The 12,908-nt window shown below is 33.9% G+C and overlaps 1 protein-coding gene across 1 annotated transcript in view; it reads right to left on the reverse strand.

Annotated features, from left to right (window-relative positions):
- The window catches only part of nsl1 (non-specific lethal 1), a 95,406-nt gene that overhangs the window by 53,164 nt on the left and 29,334 nt on the right, over positions 1-12,908 (reverse strand). Inside the window, exon 2 of the mRNA XM_089236557.1 lies at positions 3,807-4,477. Within this exon, the coding sequence (XP_089092683.1) occupies positions 3,807-4,477 (671 nt within the window). The remainder of the gene's footprint in view (positions 1-3,806; positions 4,478-12,908) is intronic.

The raw sequence follows: 12,908 nt of genomic DNA on the forward strand, positions 1-12,908 counted from the left end.
GTGCTGTAACACGATGTGGCATGGACTCAACTAATGTCTGAAGTAGTGCTGGAGGTAATTGACACCATGAATCCTGCAGGGCTGACCATAAATCCGTAGGAGTGAGAGGGGGTGGAGATCTCTTCTGAACAGCATGTTGCAAGGCATCCCAGATATGTTCAATAATGTTCATGTCTGGGGATTTTGGTGGCCAGCGGAAGTGTCTAAAGTCAGAAGAGTGTTCCTGGAGCCACTTTGTAGCAATTCTGGAAGTGTAGGGTGTCGTATTGTCTTGCTGAAATTGTCCAAGTCCGTCGGAATGCACAATGGACATGAATGGGTGCAGGTGATCAGACAGGATGCTTATGTACCTGTCACCTGTCAGAGTCGTATCTAGACGTATCAGGGGTCCCATATCACGCCAACTGCACACGCCCCATACCATCACAGAGCCTCTACCAGCCTTAACCAGCTTGAACAGTCACCTGTTGACATGTAGGGTCCATGGATTCATGAGGTTGTCTCCATACCGTACACGTCTATCAGCTCGAAGCAATTGGAACCGAGACACGTCAGACCAGGCAACGTGTTTCCAGTCCTCAACAGTCCAATGTCTGTGTTGTCGGGCCCAGGCGAGGCGCAAAGCTTTGTGTTGTGTAGTCATCAAGGGCACACGAGTGGGCCTTCGGCTCTGAAAGCCCATATCGATGATGTTTCGTTGAATGGTTCGCACGTCGATGACCCAGCATTGAAATCTGCAGCAATTTGCGGAAGGGTTGCACGTCTGTCACGTTTAATGATTCTCGTCAGTCGTCGTTGGTCCCGTTCTTGCATGATCTTTTTCCGGCCGCAGCGATGTCATAGATTTAATTTTTTTACCGGATTCTCGATATTCACGGTACACTCGTGAAATGGTCGTACGTGAAAATCCAAATTTCACCGCTACCTCAGAGATGCTATGTCCCATCTCTCGTGCGCCGACACCACGTTCAAACTCACTTAAATCTCGATAACCTGCAATTGCAGCAGCAGTAACCGATCTAACAACTATGCCAGACACTTGTTGTGTTATATAGGCGTTGCCGACCACAGCGCCGTACTCTGATTGGTTCCATATCTATTTATTTGCATACGCATGCCTGTACCAGTTTTTTTGGCTCTTCAGTTTATAATCTATAACTACTATAACACTAATTTACATGGGTCCTGGGACCCAGGTAAATTAAAGTACACTGGCATCTCTGGGTAACTCAGAAACTCCTCTTATAACCTTTGAAAAATGTCCACTCCATGACTAAATTCTAAAAACACGCTCACCCCCACTCCCCAGTGCTGTCTTAATGCATGGGCCCTGGGGCCTCAAGAGAAGAGGCCTCATAAAAATTAGATCCAGTTGAAAAATTTTCTAGAATTTACCAGGTAGGGCTGCAAAAAAACCACTTGGCCTAGGGCCCTATGATGCTCTTAAGACGATCCTGCGACCCCCCCCCCCCCCAGTTAGAATTTTAGTCGGGTAAAATGATTAAAATCTGGTCAAAGTGGCCACTGCAGTTGCTCAGCTGTATATGATACCATCAGGATGATTCTTCTTTTATTTCAAAGTTTTTTGTTGAAATTGAATAGCAATTTGATGTTGGTATAAATCTCGCATTTATGTCTCTCACATTAGTGATCCAGAGTGAAACTCTCCCTGGATCTGTACTCCATTACTTTCGTGTTTTACTGAGAAAATTACATGATGGAGAATATGGTAAAGGGTTAAAATTGAATAGATAACTTATTAAATTTAACTTGAACCTTCAAAACCTTTTAACTAAGAAAAATTTACTTTAAATCATAGTTTTCATTCTGTTGCATTGCTTGAGTTTTTGGAAGATGCAACAGAGTGGACAAATTAGCCTAAATTATTATTTGTTCATTATAAATTTCAAGAATTGATGAAAACTTTTTTATATTTTAAAGGATATCTCCATGTACTATCACTTGATGTTCATATGGATGAAAAAAAAAAATCTTAATTATTTATGATAATGAAATCTGACAGGGAAAAATCTGGTACTAAAGACATAACATGAATATTAAGTCATTTTGCAAAAGTCAAACCAAAAATTGTTGAGCAAGCATTAAAACTGTTCCTTTCAATGTGCTATCAGATTTTATTTGATATAAAAATATGTTTCCCAAATGACCGTAACAGCATGGACATTTTAAAATGGGAAAAATTTCGGGATACGAACAACAACAACAACAAAAACAGCTTTTCATAAGAAAAAAAATATTTCTCAAAATGTTATCGTCAGTTTTGTTCATCTATGGCACATATATAAAATGCGAGTCCAAGATTTCTGCGGAATTCAAGAATTAAATGAAGAACTAGAAAAAAATTTAAATTGCCGCCAAAGTGCTCTGAAATTTAAACAAAAAATTACAAAAAGTCTCGGAAAGGGTTTTTACACATTTTTTGGGAATGACCCATATAAAGATGACAAGTTTGTCACGATTTAGAAATGGAATAACAAGACTTGAAAGGTATCTGCTATTTTTGCACATAATGCCACAATTTCACACTCAAGTCCAGTCACACACACACACACACACATTGAGCTTAAATTTTTTTTTTTTTTTAATGCTGTGCTTATTAATAACAATTTACCTGCTCTGTGGCTCTACAGGTGAAAGTTGTTTCTTGCCTTTTGAACCAAGTTGTTATCACAACATTCAAAGTGTTTAACATACAACTTTTATTTGAGCAGATTTAAGGGAATAACAGCATATTCTAAATATGGTGGATATTCCAAATGGCATTCTAATGGTGGTTGTCAAATAGTCAGAGTGACGGACTCGTATTGTGAGGACCCAGGTTTGAACCCCACCACTGCCACTTTTTTCGATGTACTTTTTATGGGCCCATAATTAATTTTAAAACAACCTAAACTCTATGAATTGATGCAGTTGAATATCAAAAGATAATACGGAGACATTAATTTTTCATGCTTGAGAAGATATAAATAAAAAGTTGAAATCAATGTTATTACATGAATACCAAACTTAAAAGTAGGTCCGGCTAATTACTTCATATTCAATCTCTTGGGCTTCGTATATCTCTAAGCAAACACAATATTTCAGAAATCTGGAATTCTATACATCAATAATTTTTTAACGGAAAACCCCACCAAATTTCAGCATTTCTACAGTAAAATCGGCAATTTTAACACTGATTTCTATGAGTCTCACCCTTTTCCTGACCCTCAAAGCGATGCTGATGATGATTATGACATCTATTCAAAAAGCCTCATTACTGAGAGTATTGAAATGTAATTGTATTGAATAGTAGTATTGTGTAGTATTGGCAAACCATTATAAAGGGATAAACTATTATACATATACTAACAGGATTAAAGAAGTGACAAACCATTGTAAAGGCATATACACGTCTGAAACACATTGCTAGGGAACTACGGTAACCAAAGTAAACGTTCTGAGGCCTGATTGTTGAGGCCTGAAAACCATTGTTGCCCTACAGTTTTTTGTCCATTTGGGGCACTTACCCTGCTCTGACAAAAATTTAGAGTAGCCTATCGTTTTTAAGTCGGGTCCCATTTGGTATATATGCAAAATTTGGCGACGATTCATCTAAAATTGTAGATTTGTATAGAGAACATACATACACAGACAGACAGATAGAAAATCAATTTTATATATATATAAGATTTTTAAACACACAAGTAATTAGAATTTACTTCAAAGTCATTTACATTATTCAAAAAAAGGTGTTTGTGAATTTTAAAATAAACATGCATAAAAATATTGAGATAAAGCAACTTTACCTTTTTGTAATGACAGCATAGGGTGGAAACTTGGTTGCAATAAGGCCACCCTCTCCAGGAGGGGCATCCCACAAGGGTCCACACTTTGTGTGCTATTGTAACGACCACCACACAGTATACAAGGCATCACATCCAATCTTGAATTACAGTTACACTTAACATTTGCTAAACGAGCAGCTTTCTTTCCGATTACATGAAGTGCTGAAGTTCTCAAGAGCTTCCTCTTTCTAAACGAAGAGACTACACGAGGACGTGTCCTACTCACAGAACTGCAATCATCAACAACATTATGCCCAATGCCACATTCTGGCACACCACTCAGACAAGATTCTGCAGAGAGAGGAACACCACAAAACGGATGAAAGCTACTGTTATTAGAAGTGACAGAAGTATGACCCAAACAGCCATTCACTGATCGTAGAGCCTTTTTCAATAAAAAAGAATGGTCTACAGATGACGCAGTAGGAGGAAGTGCTGTATGCCGAGACACAGAATCCGACTGAAAAGAGTCCTCAAAATTCACTTCACCTTTAGCCCCACGGGCTTGCTGCAGCAGGTCAGCAAACTGCCGCACTCTGTATTCCAAGTCTTGAACTTGAGATTGAAGCCATGTCCATCTTTTAGCAATAGGAGCACGATCAGTAGCCCACATCCACAATGATCGCTTGTGGCTGAAAATGAAATAAAAAAACATTTGCTAAATAACAAAAATTATTACATCCAGAGCTTGATAAATTGAGAGGAAAAAAAGACTAATTTTCAAGTTAGCAAACATGGTATCCTAAAGCTTAACTTAATTATCATGTATGATAATTTTGGAGTGGTATCACCAATTTTTTAGTCATCATGGAAACCTGGCACCAATGATTTGTCAAGCCCTGTTCTAGATTATACCCCAACTCAGGTATGTAAAACATACTACTTATGATCACTGAATTTTGGTCTGAGGTCCCAAAGCAGAATATCATTCATTGTTTGAAATGAGTCCTCAGTCGACTAATTGTTCTGCGCAGCAAAAATTCCCATTACAGTGTTTTTTTACGCAGAGGGAAGAGTTTTCTCAATATACTTCCAGAGATTGTTCTGTGGTGTATGTCACAGTTTTTAATAGGTTTCCAACCTCTGTGGTGCCTCCAGAAAAATACACCACATCCAGTAAATAAATGAGAGGCCAAAAGGATTAAACCACAAGAAATTAATTTAAAAAAAAAACATTCTGCAACACCAAAAGCAGAATGTTTTGCATTGTTCTGCAGCAGGCTCTTCGTTGAGGAGAAATGTTCTGCTGTAAAACTCCCCTTCATCGTGTTTTCTACACTTTTCTTAACTGGCGTTCTGAAAATTCTGTGCACAACTGACATTGTGGTGCCGTTTTGATCGCAGCAAGTATTAATGCATTTAAAACAGCAATGGGTTTCTCACACGACTCTATTCATATATCAATCAAGTCACTAAAAACCAGGGTTGGGTTTTTGATGTCAACAGTTTTTGACATGACAACCTTCAAAAACTGGTTTAAACCATCAAAAACCTAAATGAATGAATTTTGATAATGTTTTGAACACAATAGGTATACAACATCATGAAAAACTTACTTTTTTGCATACCAGAATGTTTCATTTTTAAACATTAATTTATTACAATAATTAAAACAAAATGTTAATTATAATTTGCAATTTTGATTTCTTCAACATAAGAGCCTAGAACATATAAAATATAGTTTTATGGTTTATTTATCTAAGCTACTCATTACCTGTGTTCAATTTGCTAAGTGGAATAGAGCTGCTTATTCAAAATATGTATGATAAGGCATCAGAGTTGGTTTTTGACCCCAGAAACTAACTCTGTATTAACTATCAAAATCTTACTGTCAATGATGTCAAATAGTTTTTAACTTGATAGACATCTTAAATAACAAAACACTTACTTTTATTTCGATTAAAGGGTTTTATATTCAGAATTATAATTACTGAGGAAAAATATCTATTTTGATATTTTAAATTTTCTGATCTGCCCAAAATTTTATTCCATACAAAAATTCTCACGCAGCATCTGTTGATGCACTAATTAAACTCATTTATTTTTACCAAAAAATTTCTTAAATCAGTGTGTATAAATTCACAGAGTTTTAAAGAGTATTTTCAACAAAAGCAGAGCTGACAAGACTTGATACCCAAAGCATTTGTTTTGCACGTTTGAATACAGCTTCAATTGGAAAACCATTGCACTAGAAATGCTAGTAAATGTACCATATCATAGTGCAAAAGTAAAAATAACTAAGTTTGACATACAAGCTAGCATTGCCAAATTAAATGACATTTTTGTCCTACAATTTAGCATTTTGATCGCTAGATATATTTCAATGTTATGCGCAATAAGAGTATCATTTTAAGTATCAGTGGTTATCTAGATAATTTAATAATAACAGAAATCAACATTACATACATGATGTAATAAACTTTTTTAAACACTTATCTGTTGTAAAAAGAGGACAGCAGACGGTTTATATCAATACAACATATATAAGCAGTTGAAAAAATTTTGGAAGGTCAAGAATCATCTTGAATCAAAGAACGTCAAATTGTTCCACAGTTTCCCCTTCAATGTTCATGTTATGCTTTATTCAAATTTTATATAAAAAAACACACATAGCCTATTGTCCAAAATAATTCTGTTGAGAGTAGAAAATTATTTTAGAATCATATTAAATATTTATTCTTTGTATAACATAGTCACTTTAAACATTACATGCAATTAACGTCTGCATTTCCAATAATGAGAATTTTTATATCGAAAAGCAATATTTGAGGTTTTTGATGGAGGGTTTTTGACGCGACAGCCAAACTGCGGTTTAAACCGTCAAAAACTGCCATGTGTCAAAAACCTGCCAACCCTGCTAAAAACATTTTCAAATTTCTTTAATTATTTTGACCCACATTTGAAAAAAATAGAAGGATACATTGAATTTTGAAAATTAAAAAAAATATATAAAATTTTTTCAATTCAATTTTTGTGATTGAAAAATTAACAGATATGACTAAAATATACTAAGAAAAATTTATGTTTGTATACTCTGGACGGATCAAGCGATCCCTTGAGTAGAATACTGTATTTATATATTTATATATATTGTTTTTTTTTTCTCTTAATAAACTATTTCTATTTCTATTCTAAAAAAAAAATAATAAAAAAATAAATAAAATTTACAAATTAAAATAATATTTACTATATTTTTACAAGCATCAAAATTAGTCTTATTCAAAGTCAGAAACACGGTCCTTCAAAAAACACCACAACATGTTGATGACACAGATCTTGCATACAATTCACTAACAGCTCTATCCTCATGCTCAACTTTAGATATCCAATGTTTCATGATTAATTTGAAACCATTGAAAAAACTGCCGCTCTTCTGAGATGCCATTTCAATTGCAAACACTCTGGTCATCACACAAAAAACACCTTATGCGAGTGGGGTCATTATCACCCCACAGAAACTTTGATCAATGATATAGAGGGAGGAAAAAGTGGAAAAACATCATCAGAAATTTGTCAAACACATATAAACAAGATGGCCCAGATGCATTTCTTCTGCAAGGGGTGGCAAGATGAACAATGCGGGATATCAAGATGACTCCACCACGCCAGTTAAGGGTTAAAATTCTCCCCGATTGTTCTGTGACGTACATCACAGATCTTGAAATATTCTGCTTTAGGGTTTGCAACCCAATAAAGGTTAGGCACCTATAGACATACTCGGGGGGGGGGGGGGGGGGGAGAGTGATTTTTTTTTTCTCTTCCGGGAAGCTGCTACATTTAACTGTAAAAAAACACTTAAATCTAAGCTCAAGTATCTACTCCCCTCTCCGTACGCCAGTAAGGACAGCTGAACCTCTCATCTCTGCAACTACCAAAATAATTTTTCACATGACAGTGTCCTTCCAGTGTTTTAAGATCAAAATTTTGACACTGGCATAAATTCTGAAAATTTGGTGTTCTGGTCACACTCCAATTTAGTTATCTCACACAGAAAAATTTAGGCAGGAACATGAATTTTTCAGTTGTCATGGCAACCTAGCATTTGTAAAGACCTGGAGGTAGTTATGAAATTTTTGTTCCTGATGCCAGCAGTTTTGTGTCATTTAACCAAGGGATCTATCAGAGCTATATAATCTATCATGAATGAAATCATTGCCCTGACAGAACCGAGTGCTGTGCGCCTGCTTTTGCTACCTTGTTGGTTATGATAGTTTGCAATTGCTGTACACTGTCCATTTTACCAAATTCTTTCTAAAATTATCTTTTTGATGATTGTCATTAGTATCTGTATATTTATTGGCTTGTTTCATTTAAACATTTAAAATAAGAAATTTTGCACTTGCTTATGAGGTAACTTCCAATAATATTTTCCTCCAATCTATTTCAGTTGAATCACATATGTTAGCTTTCAATCAACTCAATAAAAGTTAACTAACTTGAGACATAATTTCAATTATCTTTTGAACTTCATAACAAACAATTTTTGATTATATTTTTTGTTTTCATTTGAATTAGATGTAGTTTATAGAATGGTTGACGTTATTACCAATACAACTCCAACATAAAAACATGGGAAGCAAATATATAAAAAAAGCCTAATACAGTCCACTCTTGTTATAACGATGCCTTGTTTAAGTGACCAGTCCATTACAACAACCAGTAAGAAAAGTCCCAAATGTTTCCATATAGAACAACTATCATATATGTTTAACTTTTGATATAACGACCATCCCAATATAATATCTGTTGTAGACAGGATGAAGGGGTCGTTATATTGAGCATCGACTGTATATACAATGTTTTACATTATTTTGAGTGCTAATTAATATCAAAGGCATTACAACTTACCAATAATTTCTTGGATTTAATCCATTTCTTAGCTTATGGATTATAAAAAGATTATAAAAAATAATTACAATAATTTATATAATTATTAAGATATATAATTTTAAAGATTATAAAAATAACCACACGTGCATATCAGTGATACTAAAACAATACTATAAAGAGAAATCTCACTTAAAATAGAAAAATAAACAACTAAAATTTAAAATAAGCCACATCTTTATAGCAGATTTCACGTGCTGATACCATCTGCCAAAAGAAGTATCAGGGCCATCACGTCACACAGCAGCTGAGACCCCACCCACTAAGCTGAGGTGACAAGCACAACTTCAAAGGGATGAAAAAAAAAACAGCACCTGTTACAATAGCCCTGGGAAAGTAAATTTGAAAACCTAATATTTCAACCCTTTTAAAGCTATATGTAGATATTAACTAGCATCCCAAATGGGTTGAGCTCTGTTTGCTCTAGATATGGGAGTGTTCTATCAAATTATTTATGAAAGTAGCCAATAAGATAACTAAACTATTAAATCATGCCAACAGTTTCAAGTTTTTGGCAAATACATTTTTCAGCAGCTGATGCATATATTTGGAGTATTGAAATGAATATTTTATGGCAACAGGGAAGTTAGTTTATTGAGATAACTTGTTTCTACCATAATCAGAGAAAGTATTTTAAAACAGTAATTTCCCCCCCCCCTTACAATGTTGTGTTATACCCCCCCATTACAATATGTTGTGTTATAATAGGCATTTAGATATTTCACACCTTTTATAAGAACTGTTGTTAAAATTGCAGTAAGGTATGACTACGCTTAAAAATTCTTTCATAAAACTTGACAAATGCAACCAATAACTATCGGTTACGTTCAAGCAAATGGAACCAATAATCATATTGGTCTCATTTTTCAAGTTTTCTGAACTTTTATAGTGTGATACCGGTCTAACAGTAGAACCTGGATTTAAATTCCACAGAGAAATGTGCACAAGGTGCATACACAATTATATATTAGAATCTGAACAGGGTACGTCAATTTAAATAAACTTAACTAGATTTTGTGCATGGAAAAAATTACAGAAAAATGTAGGGGGCTAAACTTAGATATAATTACACTAATTATTTTCAATACATTACAATGTGGCATTGGGTTTCCACTGATTAAAAAGCAGACAAATTACTTTTTTGTATGGGTCATTCCCAAAAAAGTGTACAAACTGTTTCCGAACTAATTTTTTTACAAAAGTTCAGAGCACTCTGGTGGTAATTTTAATTTTTTTCTAGTTCTTCATTTAATTCTCTGTCATGCAGTGTTTCTTAATTTGTTTCAGATGGTATATAATTTTTTTAAAAAATCATTGTAGCAAAACGTCAAAATCTGGCTGTCCCAGCTTCAAAAAAAGTGTTAAACAAAGAGACTTGGTGCTAACCTTGAATTTTTTTTCAGAAAACTTGGAATCACTTTTTTATATACGTACCATAGATGAACAAAACTGACAATAAATTTTGAGAAAATTTTTTTTTTCTTATGAAAAACTTTTTGTGTCCCGAAATTTTCCCATTTTAAAATGTCCACTCTGTTACGGTCATTTGGGAAATATATTTTTATACCAAATAAAATCTGATGGCAAATTGAAAGGCGCACTTTTAATGCTTGCTCAACAATTTGGGATTTGACTTTTGTGAAACGACTTAATATTCATGTTATGTCTTTAGTACCAGATTTTTCTCTGCCAGATGTCCACTCTGTTACGTCATTATCATAAATAATTAAGCTTTTTTTTCATCTATATCAGCATCTAGTGATAGCTTATGGAGATATGCTTCAAAATATAGAAGTTTTCACAATTCATTTGAATTTCTAATGAAAAAAAAAAAAATTTAGGCTAATTTGTCCACTTTGTTGCATCTTCCAAAAACTCAACCAACCCAACAGAATGGAAACTGATTTAATCTATAAGATATCTCTTACATCCACTTTGACCAGATTTTAAAAATTTTGCCAGAGCCAAAATTCAAACCAAGAGGGGGAGGGGCGTTTTTTTTTAAATTTCCTCATAGCATGGATGTTTTTCAGATGTCATAGAGGAGTCCCTGGGATACCTTTCATATTGTCAATATAATTGTTGTAAAAATAAAAGTGTAGTTAGAATAATTGTGATTGCTTAATCTAAGTTAAGCATTTCTGTCCACTGTTTCAATGGTGTCCACTCTGTTACAGGAAGCACTTTTGCAATTCACAGGCAAAAAAATTAAAAAGCCCTTCAAACTAAGATGTTAAATTATAAGTTATCAATCCATTGTCTGCCAGAAATAAAAAAATTTAATTTCAATAGTTGAAAAACGATCAAAACGACAGAAAAAAAAGTCGAAATTTTTTGTAATCTACTCTTTTTTCAGTCCATGTGTAAGAAATAAGCTGATTTCATTATTTTAAGGGGTAAAAACAACAGAAATATTTATTTTTTTACAGCGATTATTTGTTTTCGTAACAAGAGTAGACAAAATCCATTATTTTCAGTCATAAAACCTCAAAAATAAAATATTACAAGATCAAAGTGAAAAATATTTATGAAATTTATCAAAGTTCAAGTCATTGGCTATAACTTAAGATCAATTTTGTTTCAAAAATTCAACTTTGAATTTTTCTCCTCAAAAATGTGGAATGTACACTTCTTTGGCTATGACCCATAGTTTTTTCTTATACAATATACAATTTGAAAAAAGTACAGCATAAAGCTGAAGAAAACTATGGAATGATTTGATATTCTTCAATTCAAGACGATTCTTGACCTTCCAAAATTTCTTTAATTGCATATACATGTATAGATATAAACATCTGCTGTACTCTTTTCATAACGAATAGGTGTTTCTTTTACAGCATATATATGTAATGCTGATTTCTGTTATTAAATTATTTAGATAATCCCTGATACTTAAAACGATGCCCTTATCGCGCGCATAACATTGGAATACATCTAACAATCAAAATACTAAATTTTAGAACCAAAACGTCCTCTAATTTGGTAGTGATGGCTTATATATGCCTTAACCGTTTAACACTAGAACCGCGAAGTGGGTCAATTTGACCCAAATCAAACTTCGCTTTCATTTATCTCGAAAACTTAGACGCAGACGATAAAAAAATTGTGACCTTTCATGATATCATATGAATATTAATTCTCGAAAATTTTATTATCTTCCCATTTCTTGGTTCAGAGCTATAAGCACGTATACCCAGAACCATGGTTTGGGTCATTTTGACCCAAGGTATTATTCCTAAAAAGTATTTCTAAATAAATAAGGGTCTTTCAAGGTCAAGGCCAATTTAAGATTAATATTTAATAACAAGATTTTTTTTTTAAAGGGTAGGCAGTAGAACTAAAAAGCTTAACTCTAGATAAAATGTGTAGTTGAAATTTCTGTAGGCAAATGATGTCACAGAAAAATAAAATTCTGGTTGGCACCAAATACGTTTTACACAAATTTCCAAACCTTGGGAAGTATCGCGTCCAACAAATCTTTCCTTCAGAGCACATAGTGATGCAACTGATCAAGCCATTTGAGAACAAGGCCAGAAATGCCTCAACCGAAACTTTTTTTTTTACTATACACTGAAGCTGGTTCAAATACTAAAAGAAAAAAATACAAGCTTAGTAGAGACAAAATCGAAGAGCAATATTATCTGACGCAATAAAGATAGTGAAACTACAGTTGTATGAAACATCGCTACTGGAAAACAATGCCATAATAACAATTTATTAAGGAAAGGGCGATATAAGTTTTTCATTACTCAGCATGCTTCACCTGGCAGTCGATAATGGCAGTGGTAGCCCCAAAAAGCTTGCACACAAACTATTTCACACTACAATTCAACAAAATGTAACAATCATAGTTGTAACGACCAAATGCCCAAAGAAAATATTCGGTGAAGGTAGCATCACAAATGTTTTCTACAACATCCTAGATCTCACTATAAAAATATTCCTGGATTTTGTATAGAGCAGTACAGAAGGCCAGAACTATTTTTCAAATGCAGTTCCTTTTTATTGAAGAGCTGCATTCATCATGTGTTGCTCTTGTGCCAAAGGAAACGTTCATGAGCTCTTGATCATATAACTGTTCTTGAGTGATCAAAATAATAAATAAAAATAAATGAGTCCAATATCAGGTAACATCAAAAGTGGAAACAAAACTTAATTTTTGCATAGGTTGTGCCA

This window comes from Pholcus phalangioides, unplaced genomic scaffold, assembly GCF_987345545.1.
Source record: "Pholcus phalangioides strain wild (caught in Gottingen) unplaced genomic scaffold, Ppha-v1.0 ptg000009l_1, whole genome shotgun sequence".
Classification (NCBI taxonomy): domain Eukaryota; kingdom Metazoa; phylum Arthropoda; class Arachnida; order Araneae; family Pholcidae; genus Pholcus; species Pholcus phalangioides.